This window comes from Podarcis filfolensis (genome assembly GCF_964270895.1).
Source record: "Podarcis filfolensis genome assembly, chromosome: 1".
Taxonomy (NCBI): Eukaryota; Metazoa; Chordata; class Lepidosauria; order Squamata; family Lacertidae; genus Podarcis; species Podarcis filfolensis.
In genome coordinates this window covers 21,174,751-21,201,153 of record NC_139604.1, presented here as the reverse complement: position 1 = coordinate 21,201,153, position 26,403 = coordinate 21,174,751, and the positions used below count along the sequence as shown (strand labels likewise).

The 26,403-nt window shown below is 39.3% G+C and overlaps 1 protein-coding gene across 10 annotated transcripts in view; it reads left to right on the top strand.

Annotated features, from left to right (window-relative positions):
• Positions 1 to 26,403, top strand: part of OLA1 (Obg like ATPase 1) — a 97,836-nt gene that overhangs the window by 30,862 nt on the left and 40,571 nt on the right. For 9 of the 10 annotated variants that reach the window (XM_083571337.1, XM_083571334.1, XM_083571335.1 and 6 more), the window contains 3 exons: positions 15,158 to 15,333; positions 24,450 to 24,530; positions 24,810 to 24,907. In XM_083571337.1, coding sequence (XP_083427463.1) covers positions 15,158 to 15,333; positions 24,450 to 24,530; positions 24,810 to 24,907 — 355 coding nt within the window. Of the gene's footprint in view, positions 1 to 10,558; positions 10,665 to 15,157; positions 15,334 to 24,449; positions 24,531 to 24,809; positions 24,908 to 26,403 lie in introns of all 10 variants that reach the window. The other variant, XM_083571340.1, reaches the window with a different exon arrangement.

The following is a 26,403-nucleotide window of genomic DNA, read 5'->3' as shown; positions in this document are numbered from 1 at the left end:
TGCTTATCATTCAGGCTGCAAGGAGGAGCGCTTTTACACAGCTAATGGCGAATCCCCTGCAATCCAAGTCCTCCTCACTTGCTCAAATCTATTCTGCCTCAAAACAAGGAGCGGAAGGAAAAGGCTGCAAACTGTTAAATGGAAAAAAAAACCCAGGCACAGGGCAAATACCTTAAGTATACCTTTAAAGCAACAGTGCTCTCCCCCCCCCCTCAGCTCGCAGAAAAGCTCCTTCTCCACACACCCCACGCGTGCTCCTTGTCCCTTGAGTTCTTTTCCTTCCCTCCCCACTTAAAACGTGGTTACAAAGCATGGATCCACATGGATCCTCAGGATTTTTGCACTGGGTCACCCCAAATTCACCATCAGATCACATAGCATTTCCATGGCTATAGCCTGCACCAAAAAACACACACGCACCCACTGTTTCATGGGGCCGCAATGGTGCAAAAACGTTACAAAGCATGGATCCACATGGATCCTCAGGATTTTTGCATTGGGCTACCCCAAACTCACTGTCAGATCACATGTCTGTGGCCACAGCATGAACCATAAAAATCATACATCCACTGTTTCGTTTAGAATATTTTTTCCTTGTTTTCCTCCTCTAAAAACTACATGCGTGTTATGGTCAGATGCGTGTTATAGAGCGAAAAATACGGTACACAATATTTAGAATGAGCCCTATTACCAAGCAAATCCCAATTGTTCTTGGGCCTTCAAGGAAATACGCTGGTTACATTCTGCTTATGAAGAAGTAAACTACAATTGAGTTGGGGTCTTGAGCAAGGATTTAAACGTTTTTGGTTATTTGACATCTTGTTGTTCAAGATGGAGAAGCTAAGAACCTCAGCTAGCAAAGCCCCCAGTTTGCTGTTATCAGGAAGGATGGACCTGTGTTCCTTACACAGCTGACTTGCTAACATTCACTTATTTATTTAATTTATATATTGTCCAATAACACATGTTCTCTGGCTAGTTTACAAGTGTAAATTCAGACAATGAGGTATAAAAACAGGACATGAAATCTGAAACAACATCAAATCTATATATAAAGGATGCCAATTCACAATGATATTAAAGGTAGTGACGGATCCTACGATAAGGGAAGGAAATAAATTTATGGAAAGAAAGTTTCCGTTCTTCTCTGCTTCAAGCAACCTTTTATTTTATTTTAAAAATTTTGTTTCCAAAATACAAACAAAAGAACAAAATGGTTACATAATGCCATTACTAACAGAAGGTGATGACTTTAACACAATTTTCCTCTTTACATGTAAGTAGGTTTGTATGTAAGTTTCTTTGGCATCTTGGCAATTTTCTGTATATTTTATCATAATATTACAATTTGTACTTAATTTCCCTAATCTGAGGAAAGCCCACCGTGAACAATGTGTTTGATCAGTCATGGACGGATTGCTGCTGGGGAGAGTGGGTAGTTGCCCAAATTGAGACACCTACTGGTTTGGTGCTGTAGCAGATCCTGCCTCCCCACCGAGGCTTTTCAGGAGACTTGGGTACCACAGGGGTGAGGAAAAGATAGAAAAGTTTTCTTCCGTTAGCTTTTTGCTGTTCACATTTTAAGATCCAAGCAAGCATCTTCCAGACTTCAAAATCTCCCTTTACAGATTAATTGGCAGATTCCAATCATGCTCTCAACAGTCCCATTTAGGCCGCAAAGTGGATAACTAGTTAATTGCAACATGCAAAAACTGTAGTTCTGGTTGAGACTGCTTGAATTTGCTAGGCCATTCACTATTGACTGGATCAACCTTTTCAGATGTTTCAGCAGCAAGAAAAGCGTATTTCTTAGTTCTCATCACCCTTTCTTAAAAAGAAAATGCCACTATTAGCATCTGAACAGTTGAGTGCTCCTCTTCCATAGCAGATCACTATGCAATGTCTATGCACCTGCAATGATTGCAGAATTTACTCAATTTGTGCCCTCTTTCTAAATGGCTAGATAACCCTTCCCCATAATCAGGTATTATTATCCAGTTACTCTACTCTCTCTACTTTACCCCCTGCATAGCTCCTGTGCCCTACCTTATTGCTTCATCTCCAATATGAGATAATTGAACTAATGACCATTAGAGGCCCATGATCCCAATGAGGTTGGAGAACACACTTCGGCAAATCTTGGATCTCCTTCTGACTTATACACACATGGTCTAAATTGTTCTCCTGTGCTAGTGCCCCACTTCATATTAGGAAGGCATTTTTATCTTTTAGCCCTGCCCTGGTTTGAGAACAACTGGGTTAGTTATCATGATGACTAAGCTCTTCCCATTCAGGAGCAGTGCATTTCTGACATAAATTTAGTACTTGCATATTATTAGTCTTACCGTTCATAAAAGTAGGGGGAATTGGGACAAAGAGATCCTCTCTGATCCTTGCAAGATGATGGTAGATGGGGTGGGTGGGTGAGTAAGCTAGCATTGCTATCACTCAAACCTATACAGTACATATTTACTTGGAAGCACTTCAGAGCCTTTGTCCTAGTTCTTGTGTGTTTCTTATTTGTCACTGGCTGGGTCCCTTGATCCTCCCTAAAGGTTATTACAATCTAGTAGAATTTCAGTTAACATTAGAATAATCTCTCCCTCTCCCTCTCCTCTCTCTCTCTCTCTCTCTCTCTCTCTCTCTCTCTCTCTCTGTGTGTGTGTATCTGTCTGTCTGTCTCTGTGTATAATGTATGTACATTACGTATAAAGTGTGTGTGTGTGTGTGTGTATATATATATATATATATATATATATATATATATATATTGCACACACTATAAGTTACTAGTTCATTAGAACCAGTGAAAAATTGAGAATTAAAATATGCTTTAGTGGCACAAACTCTAAACAGGACTTGTAAATCAAACAAAATGATTATTTCCAAAGTCACTGAGTACTTCCATTTAAACTATATTTATACATAATATTGAAAAAAAATCTAGTTAACTTTAAAATATGTAAGTTCTTGCCATTTAGGGTTCTATGAAGCTGATCATCAAGAGGGTTGCAAATCATTGACTGTTTCTATTTTCAGAATTCCACATCCCTGAGTAATTTGCTTTAATTTCACCCAATCTAACCTATACTTCACACCGTCACCATTCAGCTCTTAATAGCTATGTTCTGTGCATAAGAAAAGCATATAAATGTCCACAATTACACTGCAAATGATTACAACTAGTTAGTGTTTTATGAAGCACTGTAGAACCAAAGTTATAAAGTATTTGAAAAATTATTCTCCCGAAGGCATTTGTCAAGAGAATTTTCTTTTTCAGCTATATATTTAACTTGTTGACATGCATGCCTCTAGCTGAAAAAAAATGTTCATTCTTACAAAATGCTGAAGTAGAGATTGCATAAATTGACTTTTAATTCTTTCAGTATATGTTTATGTGTTATCCTCTTTACATAGAAATTTATTGTCATGGAATCAAAGCTAGACTTCCACTCTGACTTCACAATATTATCTCCCACGAAGTTTATTCTGGTCTCAGATTCTATACTTTTATGGAACAATTCTGGGAAGATAGTGTGTTAGGCTGAGAGAAGGCATTCAATTGAAAGTTTTGAGCAGGTTTTAAAAAGTTTATTGAACAGGTGCATCATAATACCAGGAATTGGACTGTGGAGCTGTTTTATCTTGCCCTAATTACTGATGAGTTAGGGGGAATAACGTTGGCTTTATCAAGTGAAAGCCAAAGCAAAAATGGACAGAAATGCTGGGAAAGTAGTTCAGGTCACTTAGCCAGTGTTTTTGCATATTACCTGAATAAACCAAGAATGAGCTTTTCTTTTTTTTTTTGGCAGAGATAATAATAATAATATAATAATTTATTATTTATACCCCGCCCATCTGGCTGGGCTTCCCCAGCCACTCTGGGCGGCTTCCAAAAAAATATTAAAATACTGTAATACATCAAACATTAAAAGCTTCCCTAAACAGGGCTGCCTTCAGATGTCTTCTAAAAGTCTGGTAGTTGTTGTTCTCTTTGACATCTGGTGGGAGGGCGTTCCACAGGGAGGGCGCCACTACCAAGAAGGCCCTCTGCCTGGTTCCCTGTAACTTGGCTTCTCGCAGTGAGGGAACCACCAGAAGGCCCTCGATGCTGGACCTCAGTGTCCGGGTAGAACGATGGGGGTGGAGACGCTCCTTCAGATACACTGGACCGAGGCCGTTTAGGGCTTTAAAGGTCAGCACCAACACTTTGAATTGTGCTCAGAAACGTACTGGGAGCCAATGTAGGTCTTTCAAGACTGGTGTTATATGGTCTTGGCGGCCGCTCCCAGTCACCAGTCTATCTGCCGCATTCTGGATTAGTTGATTAGAGAGTTGAAGCAAGAGCAAAGAACTTGCATAAATACTTTCCAGGCCTCGAATCCAATGTTAGAAACTGGGGTAGGAATGCTAGGAACCATGTGGCTCCTGGGACCTAGGTTGTGGGCACCAAAGCAAAATGTCTAGGGACCTTTTGTTGCTGCTGCTGCTGGTGGTGCATCAGGTGGTCAGCAGGGTAGCACGGTAGGAAAAAGAGGCTTTTGCTACCTCTGTACCCTGCCAAACACCTGATTCACCTGGCAAAGCGGGGAAGAGCTGTTTGGCAGGGATAGCGCTGCAGCAAAAGTTGTGTGTCTTTTGCTGCCACTGTGCCCGGCAGACCAGCTGACTGCAGCCAGGCAGGTGAAGATGCTAGGCTCCAAGGGTGGCACCTGACATCTCCAACCTGTCACAAAAGGCCAGTTGCTAGTTGCAAATACGACTGGAGCCGGGCTAATTCGAATGCTGCTTGGATCTAGATGTCTTTTGCATGATCAGAATAGCACTTGCTCTTGCACAGTACAGGATTGCCAAATTCCTCCAGTTTTCCGATTTTTCTACAGCCCCCTGTAGCCCATCCTACACAATTTTAGGTGGGGTGTTTGGGGGGTGGGGAATAGAATAGAATAGAATATTATAGAAGCCAGGAAATCCTTCCTGTGCAAACAGAGGTCTGCTTGATTGCCTCTGGATCTCACCTTGTGGTTTCATTTTCACATTTCTCCTTCTGTGAGAGTCCAAACATCCAGCCAGGCAACTCTTACGCCTCTTCATCAATAGCCACAAGTTAGAGCTCCTTTGTTTGTCAGAGAGCAATTCATCTTTCATGCTCGCTAAGCAGGGGTGCCAACTTGAGAAAAATATTGTGGTGGCCCAGATAAGCCTCACCCCTGCATCACATGAGGCAATGCACACAGACAATTTGAATGGGAATGCCCATCAACTTTGTGGTTGCGCAGCCCCTCAAACATTTTATTGAGGGATCAAGCCCCCATGGCCCCTAGGTGTTGGCTCCTATGTTGCTGAGCTTTCCCAAGGTATATATAGAAGCTACAGTATACTTAAATTACAGGCTAATGTTTTGTAGCTGAATTAGTATTTTTTCATCAACAGAATGTATCAAAATAAAGAGACCAGTTTCTTTCTAATGAAAGTATAAATGTGAAATAGGCAAATTGGTAGGTAAAAGGGACATGTTTAAAAAAATGTGAAAGAGCAGATCTGTCTGTTGGACCATAACAGTTACCGTATTTTTCGCTCTATAGGACGCACTTTTTCCCCTTCAAAAATGAAGGGGTGCTGGGCAGAGAGGGGGAGAATTTTTTTTCTTGTTCTCCCCCCTCTAAAACAAGGTGCGTCCTATTGTCCGGTGCATCCTATGGTGCTAAAAGTACGGTATTTATTCCATGTTTGCTTAGAGACATAAATATCAAAAGTGAATTGGTGCACATATTATTTTAGTTTTTTGCATTACTTTCCACAGTAGACAAAGCACAGGCTCCTTCATATTTAAGTCAAACTAGTTTCCTGTGCTGTATCATAAAACTTTCAGTCCAATCAGCAACTGCATTTAAATACTGCAAATTGTAGCAGCAAAACAATAATTCTGCTGATTAGCCCCTTTCCATTTCTTGTAAGTGAACTGTTTATGCTGTTGAGTACCTTTTGAAAAAAGAAAAAGCCAAAACAGCCTTGATTAGTCAAGGAGTAATTGGATGACTTGATTTTAGCAAGAGAATGAATTGGTTGATGATAGCCTGTAACTAAGTGTAGTGGTTCTGTTCAGAGGAATACATAACATAGAGTCATCAGATCTTGACAGGTATAACATAAGCACTGGCAAACTCTCTGGATGTTTTGAAATAATTGTCATATGGACGGTGTAAGAAATGGCAGAAGAGTGTGCATATTGTAGAATATATCTGAAGGCAACTTATAATTTAAAGTGTGCATACAAAATGTAGATAGATTTTGCCATACTAAAATATGGGGGTGGGGAGAAGCAAGGTAGACTGCTAAGAATGTCTTAGAAGATCATGGTGCTTTTACTATAGTGCAGAAAGAGAAAATTCAGCCTGTGATTGAGAAAAAAAGTGCTGTTGGTGAGGTGTGGTCCTTAAGGATGGGGAAAAGGCCCTGAATAAAGCTGCACAGAGTAAGGAAAGAACTCCGTGTAAAGAAAGTGTTGCTGCTGAATATTTGTGGTTATTTAAAAGTTCTGCTTTGGTGAATCATGAATTGGGCAAGGAAAGGAGGAGGAATGCACAGTCATTGAGACTGGTTCTCAGCATTTTATCAAGATCAAAGGAGTAAAGTGATGAAGACAAACTGAAGATGGTGTGAGGTGGGAGAGTTGGTTTATGCAGAGCTCTAAAGATTTTTGCGGCTTATTGCAAACTTAACCATCTGACAATTAATCATGGGAAATCTAAAGTCCTGGTCTTTACCAGGTCTCGGAAAACTTACAGCTGGAAGTTAGATGGAGTCCAATTAGAACAGGTTTTCAAATTTAAATACCTGGGAGTCTTTTTTCATTACAATCTAAGCTGGAAGCCACAGATACAGTATTTACTAAACAAAGGGAAAACAATACTTTATACTCTACTCCAATTTCTTGCGGCTGACGGAGCCTCTCACATCCCTTCTGCATTGAAGGTATACCACGCAAAAGTGGTTTCCACCCTCTGTTATGCTGCCCCGCTCTGGGCCCCAGGGTCCAATTTAACATCACTGGGGACATTGCAGAATCAGTTTCTCCGTCGCCTTCTGAAACTCCCCATGTGTGTGAGCAACGCAGCCATACGTCTGGAGTTAAAGATTGCATCATTGGAGACTGTCATCTGGAAGCGAGTCTTTGGCTATTGGCTGTCCAGCTGGCATAGGCTTCCCGACCATTACCTTTTTCAGTGCCTCTGTCGGGACGTCTTTGTCAATCCGTGGGTAGGGAAAATCCATGCCAAACTTCTGAGCATCGGAATTTCCCCAGCGGACTCCTTAAAGATGAACTTACGCTCAGCCAAAAGCCTTATTGAGCAAAGATTAGCGGACATTGAAAATCAACACAACCTCGCCAGGGGTGGGGGTGTCTGCTCCCCCAGGTATCACGGAATAACCCCACCACTTGGCCTTCCATCATACATGTCATCTCTTTCATCAGTACCACACCGACGTGCATTTATTCGTGCAAGGTTCAATGTCTTTCCATCGAACCTGCTGAACCACAGATTTTCCAAGGGTTTGGTGTCTCCGCTATGTGTGTGTGACGGGGAAACTGTTGAATCTCTTTCACATATAATGTTCAACTGTCCCCTACATAGCATAGCCAGGGCTAAATTCCTGGGTCCTGCTTTACTGCGCTTGGTTGGCAGGCCTGTTGAGTCACACGCCGCACTGCTTTTGCAGGATACAGATTCCTCTGTAACTCTGCAGGTGGCGAGATTTCTGAATGCGGTTATCTCACACTCAAAAACCACCAAAAACCAACAACAACATCAAAACTAATCGAACTGTTATGATGAGAGTGCATGTCGGAGTTCGTCTTCAGTTTTCCTTTTCTGTGATCTGTCCCTTGGAGCTCTCCTGGCCCCAAGCTGTCACTTGGCTCTGCTCAATGACCTACCCTTGCATCGTGGTGTTCACCTTCTGTTGTCGGATATATCTGTTTTTATGTCCCTGTGCTTTTATGTTTGTACATATTTTATGGGCTAATAGCCGTAAATAAATAAATTGTAAAATTATTGTGAGGTGGGATGCTGGAAATGTTTGCTCCTGGCAATGATGCAATAAAGGGAATTTGCTATCTGTTGGGGTCAAACGAACTACAAGAGTACTCTTTTGAGGCAGACTTACTGTGTGGTCCATGCAAAGCTGGGATTTCAGATCAAATGGAATTGAGTTGCTTATTTGGTTTATTAAAATCTGTAATGATTTCCTTGAATAGTTGTTGGAAGGTGTTCTTGCACCTAGTTAGATAAAGATGGCCTTTCTTCCTTTCATACATTAGGCATGGTTCCATGGTTTCAATAGGGGCTTGCTTAGGAATTTTGAGCCTAAACAGGAAGAACACTTGTGCTTTCTATGTCTGTGTCACAGGAACCTCAGTCACTGAATCCTTCTTCCTTCTCTTGTGACTGTGTCCTCCAAGAGGCAGAATATTGCTCTTGCATTTGAGAGTTGTACTCTCAGTGTACAACTCAGGACTTGCTTGTGCAAAGTGTACAGGAATTATAATTGTCTGTTACTGTACAAAGCCTTGCATGAGGCGATGAGGCTTACCCCGCTTTTAGATCTGTCTCTGCAAATATCCAGGAAAACTTCTTAAAAATAGCCCATTGATGGTTCTAGACTCCAATCCACCTTGCACATATAAATAGACTTGTTTCCCCTATGTGTTGTGAGGCGGTGTAATGAAAAAGGAAGCTATTAGCACATGTGATGGTGTTGTAAACATGTATACACATTTTGGGAAAAGATGATGAAGTAAATCTCTGAAGTAATAGTTTTACCAGTGCCTTTAAACCCCAAAATTATGTCTTTTATCAATATGCACTCAATGTGTAAACAACTTGCAAGTTTTCTGTTAGTAGCTTTTTGTTCTACCGTATTACAGGACTGGAAAGTATCCTCAGATTTTTCTTTAAATATTTGGTTTAATAAAGTTATTTTTATCCTCATTTCTGAAAAAAAGACTAATAAATTACAGGTATCTCAGGTTGCAGCTAAACCTATGGGGTTTGCCTCCATTTGGCAGCCATTTGTTATTTATATCACATTATGCCAGTTCTGGGAATGGCAAACCTTGGTGAAATATGGCTTTATTTGATATTCATAACCTTTTTTTGTACAGTGGTACCTCTGGTTACGTACGTGTCGGGTTATGAGCTCTGCTAACCCGGAAGTAGTTGCTCCTGGTTGCTACCTTTGCCCCAGGATGCGAGCGGAAATTGCGTGCCGAAGGCGCCATTAGCAAAAGCGTGCCTCTGGTTGAGAACGGTTTCCGGTTACGATTGCACCTCCGGAACGGAACGGATTAAGTTCGTAACCAGAGGTACCACTGTATTCTCTTTGTATCAGGTCAGTTTTATAGTAACATACAATTTGTTGCGTTGTCTCTTGAAATTGTACTTACTTTTAGGTGGTAACGGCTGTGAAACCAGTTTCTTGTTTTTTATAGCTTTTCTTTTATATTTTTTACAGAACTGCTGTTTCAACTTCATAATATAATTTTGATTTTTTTCTTTATTTAAAGAATTGGTTAGATGACCTGTTTTATATGGGAATATTTAAAGAACGGTTTTCTCACTAGAGGCTCACGTGGCTTCAGTGATGCAGAGTGCTTTTTTCCAGCTTCAGTTGGTTTGCCATTCTACAGTCATTCCTGGACAGAGATAGCCTGTTCTCTGATAGCCACCTATTTTGGTTTACTGTAATTGCACCCAACAGTCTACCACTGAGATATGGGTGGGGCTGTAATTCAGTAAAAGAGCAACTGCTTTACATGCAGAAAGTCCCAGGTGTGAACCCTGGAAACATTGGTGGGGTGCTTTACATGGCCACCATAAGACCTGACAATCAGCTGATCATTGGGTCTTGTGAAGCCCTTATGAAGTGCCCCACAAGACCTGATCAGTGCTGTGGACGGTGTATTTGTTTGCATAGTTGGATTTAAAATCATGTGGGTTAATAAGTGTTGGCTGATGTCATTATTATGTCACATTTAGCCTGCAAGGGGTGGGATAGATAACAGTCTGACCTACTGGACAGATCCAGTTCCCCGCTTCTGCTTTATATGTCAACAGATGCAAAACGCATGAAGTGTAATAATGTGCTATAATGTTGCAATGTTCAGTGAATTTGTTTGTGACTTCCTCTGTTATCATACAAAACTTACTTTTCAGAGGTTTTGACAAGCATTTGCTTCCAGAAATGGAACACACTGAGTGCTTGTTTGAATGATACAGTATTCAGTGTCCTACCTAATGGAGTTTGTACTCTTTGAAGCAACAGCACCACTCATTTGGTTGATTAGTTCTGCATTCTCTTGTAGTGCTTTCTGCATATCAGACAATATTTTCCAGATCTTTTCTGCAAATGTAAAAAAGAAAAAGAAGGTAGCTGTGTCAGTCTACACAGGACACTTATTCCAGAGAATGATGTGTATTCTAATTATGTGTACATCTGCTCATTGGATGTTGTGCCAAACTATAATATGGTTCCTCTTACAAACTCTTGATTTCAGAACCCTGAAGGCCATATTCTGGAGCTCTGTTTCTAAAAGTTGCAAGTGCAGCAGTTACTCATGGAGTTCCCTTCATCAAGCCACCTTGAGCAGCATTTGGTAGAATGTGAGCTACAAATGTAACACATAAAGTAATAATATCATTGTAGTACTATCTTACTGCCCTGTTCCAGTGTGGCACACTGTCTATTGGATGGAGATGAGTTTGGCTAGTGAAGCGGCAGGAGTGCCTCCCCCTCCTGCTGCGACAAGCTCCTTTCCCCACTAGTCTCCCAGAACCAGGAGAGGCATGAAGAGGGCAGAGGAGAAATTTGTGTCACATAGGCACAGTCTCAGATTGCTTAGGGAAAACCCTGGAGAGGAGGTGACTTTAGCTAGTTGGGGGGGGAGGGGCTGGGACCTTCTGTCTCAGCAACTGCTTCATGGTGGCAAGACCTACTGGAGATTAGTTGCTGTGCTCATTAGGCCTGACACAGCTGTGAAAATCGTGTTCCCTCCTCCTAATAAAGCGTTTACTTCTCTTTACTGCTAGCTTGCTACAGTCATTCAGCCTTGTTTAACTATGTTTTTAAAAAGCCATTTTTTTGTCTAGAAATAACACTTAAATAAGCTGACTAATGAGTCAGCCTGTTGATCCAGCTAGTTCATTGTTGTCTGTGCTGACTGGCAGCAGCTCTCTAGGATTTCAGGCAGGAGTCCTTTCCAGCCCTACCTGGAGATGCTGGGGATCTTCTGCATGTGAAGCAGCTGCTTTGTCATGAAGCCACAACCCTTCTGCATAACACCACCTCCTTGTCCTCCTTCCACAGGCTACAGAGAAACAAGGTTGATGTAAAGCATTTTGCATATGATTCATAAACAGCAGATACCGTAGTTTTCCGAGTATAAGACTAGGTTTTTTCCAATAGAAAAGAATGTTCAAAATTGGGGGTTGTCTTATACACGGATAATGCAGAGGGGGCACAGGAGATTGGTTGGAGCCACGAGCAGGAGATTTTCAGCGGCGATTGAGCAGGTGACTGGCGGCTGTGGCAAGGGCTGTTGTTGATTGGCTGCCACTGCAGTAATTGTGCGGGTGATTGGTGGCTGCTGGTGGCAAGTGGGCAGACGATTGTTGTCTTTGGCAATGCGTGAGATTGACAGTGGCGTTCTGGCGGGTGAGCAATTTTCTGGCCCCCCCCCCAAAAGCTCAACAACTTTGGGCAATCCTCCCCCCAAAAAAGCTTCAAAAAAGCTTAACAACTCTGGGCAATCTCCCCCATTTTCTTAATTTGGAGCCCCCCAAAATAGGGGTCATCTTATACATGGGGGCGTGTTATACATGGAAAAATATGGTAATTCTGGGAAGATAGTTGAACCGGTGGCTTGGGACTGCTTTTGCTGGGTGGGTGATTTCAAGAATTCAGCACTAAATGCATACACTCTCCTCTTCACTGGACATTCACATTGTCCCCAAATGGCAAAGGGACACAAACTATTGATGCTTTCCCACCACTATATGCTGTGTGCATAAGGAGTCTGGCAAGGCAACTCCTTTTGTTGGCCAGGTGACATTAGTTTGAGTAGTTGCTAATCTGAAGTTGTTTTTGTTTGTAAAATACATTTCCAGGATATGTGGGGAAATGCTACAAAATGTAGGAAAGGTTTGATGGCCATCGATCAAGGATGAAGTACTAGTACATTTCCTGAACTGGCAGAGAGTTGGACCTTTAAGAGTCTTACCAAATCTGCTAGACTGTGTTAGTTGAATGGAAAAGGCAAGGGTAGGGGGTAAGAATGCATCTACTCATGCAATCTGAGAGAGAAGTTGCAAGTTCTGAGGATTTGCAGCCTATTATCTCTTCTGTGGTTAGCTGATAAGATTTCACTTGCTGTAGGTTGTTTTTGTTGTTTTTGTTTTGTTTTTACAAATGAGAAAATAGTTTCAGCAATTTGTTAGTGTAAGCTCTCCTAAAATTGTACATTGTGATTACTATACATATTTAAGCTAGACCCTAGCAGTTCATTTGTATAAATAAAATGTTAAAGAAAATTATTATTACAGTTGTTCATTAGTATAAATAAATGTTTAAGAATGTTGTTATTATTTTTTCAGTAATATATAATAACCTGCAATTATTATAATACATTGATAACAAAATATCTAATAATAATAACTATTATTATTATTATTATTATTATTATTATTATTATTTATAATTTCACCCTTCACCAAATCATCCCAGGGTGGTTTATGCACAATTACAAGAAGGAAAAGAGTAAATACAGAAAACTAACAGCTAACACTGGGGCAAGACTGTTTGAGCATATAACGCCCATCCTGACTTGCCTGCACTGGCTGCCTGTTAGTTTCCGGGTCAATTCAAAGGGCTGGTTTTGACCTATGAAGCCTTAAATGGCTCAGGACCACAATACATCAACGACCACCTCTCCCCATATGAACCGACCATCACCCTGTGATCATCATCTGAGGCCTTCAAAATGTGCTGCCTCCATGAGAGATCCAGAGAGTGGCAACATGAGAATGGGCCTTTTCTGTGGTGGCTTCCTGAATGTTCTCCAGAGTGAAGCTTGCCTGGCGCTTTCATTACATATATTTAGGTGCTAGGCAGAAACATTCCTCTTCTTCCAGGTCTTTGGCTTAATAATAATAATAATACCACACCCATCTGGCTGGATTTCCCCAGCCACTTTGGGTGGCTTCCAACAGAATATTAAAAATGCGGTAAAACATCAAACATTAAAAACTTCCCTAAACGGGGAATTCCCTAAATTAAATAATCGATGACCTTTTAAGCGCGCTCTCTCTCTCTCTCTCTCTCTCTCTCTCTCTCTCTCTCTCTCTCTGTGTGTGTGTGTTAGGGTTGCCATATTTTAAAAAGTAAAAACCAGGACACTCCAAAAGTTGTTGAGTTGTTTTTTAAAAAAACAAAACGAGATTTTTCGATTCATTTGTGAAAGTTGCTATGCTATGTGATTTTCTCTTTTTGCACTTTGAACTGTCCTGTGGTCCTTGGATGAAGGGCGATATTATTATTATTAACAGTAATAAATAAGAAGAATAGACATGTTTGAAGATCAGGAGGAATATTTTAAATTTAGTGTGAAAAAAAATTGGTAGGCGATGGAGCAGGTGATAAAGAATGAAAATTCACTAGATATGATGAGCAAAAATTTAATAAGGACTATGGAATTCACAGAAATTAATGTGTGTGAGAAAGCGGCATAGAATATTACAAAAGTTAAAATGGGAGATGATACTTCTAAGGCTATGGTCCAGGTTAACATCAACAGAGAGAGAGAGAAGGTAAAAAATAGAGATATTCCAAAAGAAGAAACACTTACTGGGATTTTTGCCTTTGAACAATGTTGTACCTTTCAATGTCCACATGGCAAAATGCATCTGATTTGCCCTCAGTATGCTAATTGAGAAGCTGCTGTTAATGATTCCGGTTGTGTAATTAGGACAAATTTTTTTAGCTCTACTGTTCCATGGGTCCTGAGGTGTAAGTATTGTGACATTACCCATGTGAGGGTAAAGTGATGTGTGAATTGTCTCAAAATATGGTAGACTTGCATCTCTCTAAAAATATGTAGTAGATGTTCCTTTATTTTTTATGACCTCATATGAAAATACAGTAGCTAGCATTCATTCTTTAAAATGTTTTAAAGTCTCATTTCTAGAGTCAGTGGGATTGTTACTAAATAGTGCCTAAATTTTTAAATTATAGTTTGCTACTAAGACATATTTTTTAATTTTTGTTTTCATGCTATTATTTATTGATAACTCAAGAGTATCTCAGTTGAATTACATTGCCACATTATGTCTTTAGAGGGGCATAAAGTCAGTACACATGCTTCAGTAATATCTGGTTGTTTTACCCTTATGTTTCCATTGGCAATTTGAAATTATGGCTTCAACTGCACTTTAAATATGTGATAATAGCATGTGTTTCTAATAAGGGCCAGCACCATTTTGTTGAGATAGTGTGAATGGTTGTCACTCATATATGACAAATGCACCTTCATCTGCTTCTTTGATGGCCCCCTAAAAACCATACCCTCAAATCAGACCGATGAAATTAGCTGCTGTGTAAATTGTGTGTCTGAGTGGTTCATTATCTAATCACCGTCAGAACCATAGTGATAAAGTAGTTTGAAGCAGAGAAGAGGTCTGCCAGATGATTTCAGGCCTCCCCCCTTTTTTCTAAATCCTGTTTCCCTTGGAAACCCATTAGTACTGTGTAGAACTTCAGAATTCTTTGACATAAACTTCATAGCAATTCTAATGTTTACTGTGTCTAATGAGTGACTTCAAATGTTCCTATATTATTTTGAACCATTTATTTATTAAGTGCTATATAAAAAATACTTTTATTTGGCCACCTCTAATACATTGTAAGATGCAGTGACCCCGATACTGAAAATTACTGACAGATTTCTTGTTTGAAAAACACTTAAAATGCTTGTCATTAAGTTTTGCTCTGCCCTGGTGCCTATGACTGGTAGATTGTTTCTACTTTGTGTATCTTTCTTTCGTCACCGTCCCCCCTCCACTCAGAATACTGCTTAACATCTGAATTTTGCTCCCCCTCAAAGGATCATTTGATGATGATGATATCACACACGTTGAAGGAAGTGTTGCACCTGTTCGTGACATTGAAATAATACATGAAGAACTTAGGCTAAAAGATGAGGAAATGATCATGCCCATTATAGACAAACTAGAAAAAGTGGCTGTACGAGGAGGTGACAAGAAATTAAAACCTGAATATGTAAGTAAGAATATCTTCAATTTTTAAAAGATTTTTTTCCAGTGTAGGAATGATTTTACACAGGCATGGTGCTTATCAGCTGCAGACTTTATTGTACTGGGAAAAAGGTGCTAGTCTCAGTTTTTAGACACCTCAACTTTCTACCTCAAAATTATTCCATCTAGTACGTACCATGTTGCAATGTGTTAGCTACCTCAATTCTAGTTGCATATATAAATGGTGACCGCGTAAAACAGTTCAATAGCAAAGACCATTTGCTATGCCTATACATTTTCCCCCAAGAAATTAAATTGCTTTGAAATGCTGTATCAGTGTTTTCATCCTCAGTTTCCGATTCTACTACTTAATGTATTTTAGGAGAAATCATAATTGTTCTGGTCTCTATACTTTCCACACTGTATTTTGCAAAAACATTCCCCATATGTTCTGCTCTTCTATTCATATTTCTTTAGTTAATTCTGTATCTAAAATTTGGTCTTTGTATGATATGTATTTGTATACCAATTCCAGAGTACACAATAGGTTGTATCAATAGAATTGCAAGCACCCCTTCTTCTGCCTCCCAGAAAGCCACTCCCGATGCTCAGGAGACCCACTGGAATGAAGGAGGGGCGACTGAAATTTTGTGCAGCTCTCATACTCATCCCACACATTTTACAGGCTCCCCCAAGCATTAAGAGTGGATTTTTTGGGAGTGCAGTAGGAAGAAGAAATTCATTTGTGTGAACATCTTCATGCTCACATTTCTAATAATACAATCTAATATGGGTATTGTATCTGATTTCACATATAAGTTTCTCATTTAATATTTTAGAACAGCAAGTTGTATTCACTGTAGTTTAAGTATTGAAAGTGGTATAGTAACATGAACACTGTTGAGCTATAGATTGATTTCCATGAAGGTGAAAGGATACCTTAATGCAGAATTCCTATATTAATCACATTGTTAATTGGAATAATATAAGTGACCATATATATCCAGGTAAGTAAGACTGTCAGCCTGGCTGTTTGATGTTAGAAATCTAGATGTAGTCACAATCTAAATTCAAATAACTTGCTATAAATAACATAATATTCTCTCTGTGCATTTAAAATTTTGCTCACCACAGTTAAAAATCAAGAAAACCCTATAATTTTAGTGCTTCTGAAAGGACAATGGGACAGGGTAGTTTATAAAAAGAAGAAAACCAGTGCAGGTGGCAGAACATGGTAAAATACTACAAACAGGAACAAGACAATTGTGTCTTTGAAGCGGTGAATTGATTCCAGGGCCTTCCCATGGACATTGTTTCCAGACCACTTGGAAAATGTGAAGGAGGATTTGAAGACCTTTGGAGATAGAAGGACTCTTGTTTCTGTTCCTAAGAGGTTTGTGGTGGTAGTTGGTGACCCCACTACTGAGAGGGACCGAGACAGTAGTTTGTCCTCCTGACAAGTTGTGGGATGTTTGTGGTCTCCGAGGTGTGTGCATTCAAAATGTCTGCAGTCTACTGACTGTTATCCCTTCCTGTGGATCCATGTGGGAACAAATACTCCTGCTAGGCACAGAGTTGAAAGTGTTACAAGCCCCTGGCTCTGGGTAGGAAGAGGAAGAATATTGGGGCATGGGTGGTGTTTTTGTCACTTTTCCTGTTGAAGGTTATGTCTAAGGAAGAGAGAGAATACTGGCTATGAATTTGGTATCATTGGGAAAGGTTTGAATTCTTAGAACATGGTTTATGCCGGGATGGGCAGACTGTGGTCCAGATTCAACTAACTCATTTTTTTAGTGGAAGCCAGCTCAAGGAGTTAGACGATTGGGATTCAAAACTCTTGCCGATGAACTGCAAAATCACCGGGGCATCTACCAGTGGACCCTGATATACCTTCTGCCTGGTCTTTACTTTCAAGGGCAAGGACATTTGGCAGAAGTTGGATTTGGACTTTTGGCAGAGGCACATGACAAAGGTTTGGAAGTACAGTATGTGTTTTTCAGGAGTCTCCCAAGCTTCTTCAGAAGGTATTTAAATGATTCCTGCCGGGGGGGGGGGGCGGCAATGAGGTGCTAGACAGCATGACTCCATGTACTACCAGGAGAGTGAGTGGAAGTGGGACGGTGATGAAAGTTCCCGCAGACATATAGGGAAAAACTGCAAGGGAATTGTCAGTGTATAGCACACAATTGTTGATGTATCCATACTAACAGACATATATACACACAATTTCCTTTTTATAGCCTGGTAGATTAAGGAAATTATGGGGGTGTAGTTTATTTTGATTTCGGCAAGACTTTGAAAAGGCCCCCATGATAAATTTTTGACAAGCTGGTAGAATATGGGCTAGATGCTGCTACTGCTGTTTGTGGCTGGTTGATGGACTGTATGAGCCAATATCAATGACTCCCTGTCACCCCGGAGAGATGTGATAGCACAATTTTGTCCTGGGCCCATTTTTTAACATCCTTATAAATAAATAGGATGGAGAAGGAGAGGGAATGCTCATCAGATCTGCAGATGATACCAAACTGGGTGAGTTATGAAGAACCTGTTGGATGAGGCCAGTGGCTTCAAAATCTTAAGTTCAGAAATGGCAATACTTTCCTTAAACAAATATTTAAAGTCATGGGTAAACAGGAAAACATTCAAGGTGTGTGTTTGGAATGTGAAAGCTTGGTTACACTATTGTTGACAGTTCATCTTCTTTTTGAAAAAGGGAGTAAAGAGAGTTGGCCATCCAATTTTCTTATTATTATTTTTGCTGTGGCATGTGATTTTATTTTCATGACGCTCCTGTAGTCTGGCTGCCCCCCCCCAAAAGAGTACATGCACATTGTTAAGCATGGAAGAACAGACCTTTCTTCCTGCACATAATTACTTCGAAGTCTAAAGATGGGGGTGAAAACATAGTATCAAGTTATTTGTCTTTTAGTTTAAAGCAATGTTAAGCTAACTAGGATAATTAAGTATTTATAGAAAACACTGTTAGTTAACAAAGGCAGTAAGTTAGAATTTGTTTTTAAAAAGGAAATGAAGTTTAGTCCATGTCTCTCACCCCCTAAAGCCAGAAATGTAAAATTATTTGAAATGCTGTTGTTGGCTCCCAACTCACACCTTTATTCCATGAATATATGTACTAGAAATGGGTACCTTAACTTGCATATCAAGTTATTGTTTGATTAGGTTGTCATTCATGATTTAAAAAATCTTACCCTCTCATTGTAGTGTTAAAATGTTACTGTTAAGCTATTAAATATGTCATGTGAGATGTCCACATTTCTCGTTTGTGTGACAGGCCTTTCTGCATACTGCCTCCTTGCTCTGAACTAGGTCTCAATTCTAGGTGACAGAGTTGATTTACAAGCTTTGTTCAAGTTTCTGATCTGTTTTGGCTGCTTGTTCTCTTTTTAAGGCTGTTTGGATTTTTGGAAACCAAGTCACTGGTGAAAGAATTCTCCTGTATTTGCAGTGTAGCACAACAGGCCCTAGCTACCATAAGCTTTTACAAATGGAGGACCCCTGGGAGACAGATCTAGTTTTCCTCTGGTTCCCCAAAAGCTACTGTCATCACTTTGCCAAACTTAAAAATAGTTGTTAGAATGTTGAAATCCAGGAGAGAGATTACACCCAAACTAGCTAACAAGCACTTTGCTTTTGCAGATGCCATTATGGAGCAATTTAGGATCCCACAGTCAGGAGCTCATATAATAGCCTTGCTCCCCAAGCAATCATGCTAGCTTGATGGTGAAGGATTTCACAGGCTCTCCTGCATTGAGTTGATGTTGGCAGTTCTCAAGAAGGGCTTTGAAGTTTCAGCTGTGGCAGTTTTGCATATTTAACAATTCTCTGTTCACCAAGGTTGACTGGAGTGTACCTTAGTTTGGAGAGCAGAACCAGATGTGCCCCAATACCATGAGGCTTTCAGTCACACTTGCCCAGTTTTCTTTTGGCAGGTAGTAAGGTCCTTGGGGAGTTGCCTTTTGTCTGTCCTAGTCAAAGTAAGAAGAAAGTCTTCATCTAGACAAGGCAGACCTAAGGGAGGTTCTGAAGGTCTGCAGAAAAGGCTCAGCACTCAGGTCTCTTCCCTGAGATGGGCAGTGTGTTGTGTTAAAGAATTCTTCATTTGTCCATGGACTTCCTGAGTAGGCTCTGAATTGGGTAATCAGACTCTGATCTGTTCTCCTTTTGAATTTGACACTCCAGTTCAGAGGTTCTCATAGGTGGGTGCACTGTCAGCCATCAAGGAATTGTGTATCTTCGTCAAAATGAAGTATTGCTCAGGTCTTAGCCTTTGCATGTGCTAAAAGTCATGTTTTTCACAGGTCTTAGAAATTTGATTTACCAAAATTCTGCGCTCATTCAAAGGGGGTGGCAATGGCATTAGCTTGATCATAGAATAATAGAGTTGGAAGATACCCTGAGGATCATCTAGTCCAACTCCTGCACTGCAGGAATACGCAGCTGTCCCATACAGGGATCAAACCTTCAACCTTGGCATTATCAGCACCATGCTCTTAACCAACTGAGCTATCCAGGCTGATGTGAGACGTGCTCTTACATTCTAGCCTGTGAGAACAGCTGACACTGGAGAAATGAAATATATTTTCCAGGGTTTCATGTTGCGGGCCAGAAAACGTCATGAGTCAAGAAGGTTTAAGGAGGCCACCATTTCTGCTGGGGAAGCAGTGGATATCAGCTGCTGGTATTACTGCACACACATTGATACATAGCATTTGAGGGCAGGTTTCTCTTGGAGGAGTTCTATAGATATGCAGTGTTAGCATCTCCTCACATAGGTGGACATCCCATGGATAGAGGCTTCTGTTTCCAGAGTTGTGACCTTGCATAAAGCACAAACTTACTTGAGGGAGAATACTGGGTTTAATAAGAAAATATTCCAGATAGAGAGAGAGCCCTCTGTACATGGTGGAAGGGAGGAGAGTGAGACTATTACTTAGCATATTTTTTTGTTCTTCTAGGTATACCAAAGGTTGCTGGTCTCCCCATAATTTTGTGTTTTGCATGATCCACACTCATAGGCACCACACACAGTTTCTTGTTTTTACTGCTTTGGTTCTTTTCTCTTCTTAAATGTTACTATTTTGGTATCTGGTTATGGTTATACTTCGTTTTCTAGTTACTGTGATCCTCCCCCGCACTCCAACGCCAAGTAGTTTGCTTCCTGCTCCGCCAGTTAGGGTCAAGTAGGGAAACCATCCTGTTGATAAGATCAAATTTTGTTCGTCTCTTCCTAACAGAAGAAGATGCTATCCCAGTTTTGTTTGGAAATATTTATATCCCACCTTTCTGCTTGGCATCCAAAGCAGCTGAAAAGAATGAAATTACCCCAAGGCAGGTTATAAATAAAACAGTAAAGCAATTAAATTCAAAATACAACACACCAATTCACAAAACATGGATAAGTGATAAAATGAATAGTCATCAGCATATGAACTCAATCCCTACCAAAGGCCTACAAAGAGGTGTGTTTTGAACTGCTAATATAATGGCATTCTCCATACAAAACCCTCCCCTGGCATATAAGAAAAGGGGCATGCGACAGGAAAGGCAGGGGTTGGAAACCTCCTTCTTGAAACTCAGCTCTATACCTACAAGATTTGTTGTTTTAAAAAAACAACAACCATGTAGTACCATTCAGGTATGTGAAGTGTTACACACATAGGTTTAACCACCTCTCTGAAAACTAGGTTGGTAGAGACTGCGTTCCATACTCTTAGGAGAATGGAATACTAACTCCAAAGTTCCCTTTTCAACCACTATTCAAATATGGTTAATAGTTCAGAAGTGCTCCCTCTGTACCTTCAAACTATTCACATTACATTATATTTATTTTATTTGCATTTCCAAAAGTCTGAACATTACTTCAAAAATACAATTTCTGTTTCTTTGTTTGAGTCATTTATCTGGTCTCAAAAGCAGAAGGAATGTCATGCAGTACTTTACTTCAGTAGAATACCATAATCATTCATAATGGCCATGGTCCAGCAAGTCTCCAGAGCACATGCTGGTGACTTTATTGTTTTTTTCCTCCAAAGGTTTTGAAGTACGGCTTTTCTGTTTGAGAGGGGGTGGTGGAGGATGTGTGTGAGGGGGGGGGGGGAGAGCCTGCTAGAATGGAAAGAAGAGGAGAAATCCCAGCAGCTCTCACAACATAACTTGCTGGATCATAGACAGCATGTAGTAAGGTTTGCTGGTAACTTTCCCAACCTTTCCATTATTTTGGTTTAATTTGGTAGTTGTGTGCTCTTATTCTTATAAATCAAAATATTTGAAAACTCTTAAAACCACCAGATGGAACAAGAGGAAGACCAACTATAATTCACATTGCTCAGGATTATCTTTTAAACCTTATTTTCTGAGATTTGTGAATTAAAAAAAATCTCAGATGCATCTTTTTTACATCTGTTTAGATTTAGATATGGGACTGTACTAGTACATTAACCACTTAAGGATAGGACTTCGAAATTCCATCTGTTTATTTCATGTTCAGTGTTACTTTCATTGGAAAGCTTGATTTGAGTAGCACATAAATGCAGTACGTAAACTATAAAATGAAATATAAAACATTGTCGTGTGTGTACTTAAATATCCATGTTCATGTCTGCTTCACCCTGGTCATTGAAAACCAGCCCAGAGAAGTCTCTTACAAACAGTTTTTAGCAGATATTTAGACTCAGGTTTGTGACATATTTCCAGGGGAATTGAGTTTGACTGTTGAAAAGCATCTACGGAGTGGCTCTCTGCCTATTCTTTATTTTTAGTTTTGGGAGTAAAAGAGTATATTTTCACTGATCTGAAATATTGTTAGAATTACCTTTAAACTAGAGCTAGTTTGCCAAATATGAGTTGAGGTACCTAAGTTTAAACTAGAGTAATATATTGTGTGCTGTTTTTCATATTAACAGTGAAGACGGTCAGTTGAACAATTGGGGCAGGAATGGAAAATCTACATTGACACTTTAACTGCTGTTTGCTTGTGCAGAGATAATTGAGGGATATACCAAATATAAAAGACAGCTTTCTAGTCATTATCATGTAGAGTCTAGAACCTGAACTGTTCAGTCCCAAAGATATTACCATCTACTTTACAAAATGGAATATATCAATGTTTTGGGGAAACTATAATACTAATGGCTTTTTAAAGATGAAATTTGTAACTAACTTTTTGTTCTAAATTGTAAAACTGCATAAAATTCCACCACTGGTAAAGAAGGATTACTTGAGGAATTCTTCTAATAACGAAGAGAAGTTTAGCTTTAGAAATACCTATTTTAAACTTAAGTGAAGTATTTATTTATTGAATAAAGCACAAAACATAGATAGGTCCCCAAGATAAGATAGTTCTACTATGTTGTTTTTTTTGAAATGTGTAATCTTGTTGCATGTCTCTACATAAGCTATTCTGGCCACTCATCATAGTAACCAGCTGGGCCATTTCACCTGCTGGAGCCATTAAAGAGGACTCTCTCCCCCTAGATTAATCCCCTCCGACATTAGTTTTTAGCTATGACAACTGGAGCAGGCATTCAGAACTTGCAGGTGGCCAGTGTGACGCACATAATTGCCTACAATTTTAGGCAATGAATAAAAATGGTCTACATTACTTGTCAAAGGTTGTATATGCAGTGCCAAGTGAGATCTATGGGAAGCCTTTTAGGGTTTAAAGAACATTTAATAGCAAGGCTGCACAGTGCTTTTTTAATCATAATGCATTTGTAATATAGCACTTTGATCTTCTCCTTGTAGGAAATGGTGTTACATTAGCCACTTTTAAAACATTTATGAGTGAAAATCAGTTATAGGAGAGTAAAAGTGATTATTCTTAGGCAGAACGTGTTATATTTCATTAAAAGTTTTCAGCTAGCCCCTTTCTTGTTAAAATCTGTGGGGAGCCCTGTTCCTGGAGGGTTACAAATCAGGATCTAAGGATTTAGAAGAGCTTTCCTCTTGTTTTTCCCCTGAAGCAGTTGCGAGATGGGAAACATTAGTACACTAAATACTGAAGCTGTGTGTTTGTAAATGTTTAACCTATTTATTGAGAAGGTAAACATGTGCTTTTGAGAAAATTCTGATGACTAGAAATCCATTTAATATTATCTAATTGAATATCATCCCCGTGGTAAATTTCGTGAAATGCAATATTTAAAGCATGACCATAAATTATCTCTGGCAAAAATTGACACTAAAACGCACTACTTCTAGAAGAGCTTGGTTTGACCTTTCAGACCTAAGAGCCTTTTTATTAACACCTGCCTGTAAGGCAAACCTTGCCACACGCAGCTTTCAGATTCAGAGCCACAAAACTGATGAGGAAAGGCTTGAAGGGTTCAGTTTGTGTCACTTGCTGTTTGCCGTTTCCATTTCACAGATGATTAATCTTTCTGTGAAGAAAGGCCAGAGAAACAAAGCACATTGGGCTCTTCCTGCAGTTACTCCTTCTGAATGCACACTAGCTTGCTAACTAAAAGGCCTTTAGATTTCCTGCAGGGAGAGATGTTCTGAAAGTGAATGCAGCTGGTTGGAGGTCACTAGTGCAAGGCTCTTGCCATTGTGTAATGGAAGCTTTGGCAGGTTTCATTTTTGGAGGAAAGGAGAAGGTGTTGACAAAAAAAAATTAATGTCGAATATTGAGGCCTTTGGCCATTTGAATTAATATCTTGAATGGTAGATCATCAATAATCAGCTCAGTTTCTTTGGCTGTCAGTGGGTTTTTTAAAAAAACACACACACATCACTTTTTGCACCTATTCCTTTGTCACAGCAGCATGTTTCTCTCATATATGGTTTCTTATAAGGGATGCTTAATTACTACACCAATACGCAGTTTCAGGAAACAGATTTATTTATACATGCAATATTTCATCCAGCTTGGGGAGCAGAAAATATCATTCGTATTTCTCAATGAAGTCACTAAAAGGTTTATTTTCTGTTCATCTGCTCTAGCCCTAACGTGACTCCTGTGTCCCTTTCTCATTCATTATATATGAAATTTCAGTTAGAAGGCACATAATATTTTGTTACCTAAAACGACTCCCTCATGAGAAATAACTGATAACAGTCTGGCATATAACTGAGTATATTCTACTTTAATGTCTTTTGTTTCTTCCTAATTCTGTGCAGGACATAATGTGCAAAATCAAAAGCTGGGTAATAGAAGAAAAAAAGCCTGTCCGTTTCTATCATGATTGGAATGACAAAGAGGTAGGCTTATGACTATTACCTCATCCACTGTCTAATGCTTTTCCTTTAAAAAACCAACAACAGCACAAAAGTATATCAGATCTTTGTGTAAACCTTTTGATTTACCACCAGTAAATTAATGCCAACATTTGGAAATAATGTGCATTCTTTTTAACAATTTACTTTATACTTCAGATGTTAAACAGATTTATTTATTTATTTATTTATAATCTAATTCACAACACAACACTCTGTCTCTTGTTGTCTGTGTTAACATAGCTTTTATTTTCTTACTTTTAGATTGAAGTGCTGAACAAACACTTGTTTTTAACTTCAAAACCAATGATCTACTTGGTTAACCTCTCTGAAAAAGACTATATTAGAAAGAAAAACAAATGGTGAGTTTGTTGCCTTTATATTTTGTAGAAAATTCACGATGCTTCTGAAAGGCACCTTTGTCAAAATAATGGTTAGTCGTGATTTTTGTACTTGGAGTAAATCTAAATGTCTTAAAGCTAATATTGGCAATGTACCTATTACCTTGTCTTTGGAATGCAGTAAAAGTAATAAAAAAAAAACTCCCTTGAAGATCTATAAAACTAAAGTAGCAATTTTCTCTCCTACCTTTTAGTTTATTTTGCAATATTGAAGGAAAAATAACCATAAATAGTCTTGTAAGTTGTCTATAATATTTAACTTTAGAAAGAAGTCATTTTTCATGCCAACCTTCTATTTATTGGATGTTGAAGGGTAAAAATGATGCCATAATATGGTTGGTAATATGATAAAAAGGAGATGGAGTGCTCCATATATATGCATAGAATCATGTGTCCCATATAGTTCAGGGTAAATTCAAGGTGTTTACAACATTCTGCTTGCTGGGCCACTTCTTAAAATGCAGCAGATGTCATGCATATGGTTTGCTATATGCTGTTCAGAAACTTTTATTAATGTTGTCAGTATGAATGCATATATAATGGCTGAAGAATAAGATGTCTGTCAAACAGGCAGTGACCGGGATGAAGATCCAACCCCAGAGTGTGAGGATACATTAGAAATGGAGAGATTGAAAATCATGCTGCATTTGCTTTTTCTGCAAAAGTTTCAGATGAGATAAAACAGTAGTTTTAGGGAAGAGGCGCTTAAACTGTTGCATTGGAAGGAAACATTAAATCACTCTTCTTTTCGTTTTGTTACACATTTTCATAGCATACAAAATTACAAAAATATCACTCTGAAACACATTTAAGATTTGCTTATTGCTTTGTCAAAGTATCCAGACCAGTGTATCAGAATTCTCTTAGAACATACCCTTTCGCTCTCCCTGTACTTCATTAAGTACTTAGATGCACATGGTTTCAATTTTCCATTAAAATTTCTCATTTCCATATGATATCAAAGAGTGAGAAGGCTTTAAACTGAAAAATAAACATTCATAGACTGGAAGCCCAAGCAATAATTAATGTCAGATGGTTAACTCCAATAAGTTATTAGAATAAATTCTGTAAAATAATTTCAGCTGAAAACTGCCCTGCTCCTAGTGTTGTTGTGCATTTATATTTATTCTAAGGAGCATAATGCAACTTTAAAAATGGTCACTTTAGGGGCATTTTTAAACTTCTGGTTCAGAATCTTTCCCCATAATGAGTTACTGTTTTTGAAACTGCATCTAGCCTTCAAGAAACTTTGTGCAATCAAGCAACTGTGCCTTCAGTGTTGTGGTCTGGAAGGCATTTTCAAGTTTCACACAAATGTAATGCAGTAAATCTTAGCATTCTTTATTAAGGGCTCTTGTAGAGGTTTCTCAAGTGCCACAGTAAAGATAATAAGCATCAGAATTTATTTGAAAATGGGCAGGTTAGTTTCCCTACACAAAATGGATCATCACACCTAC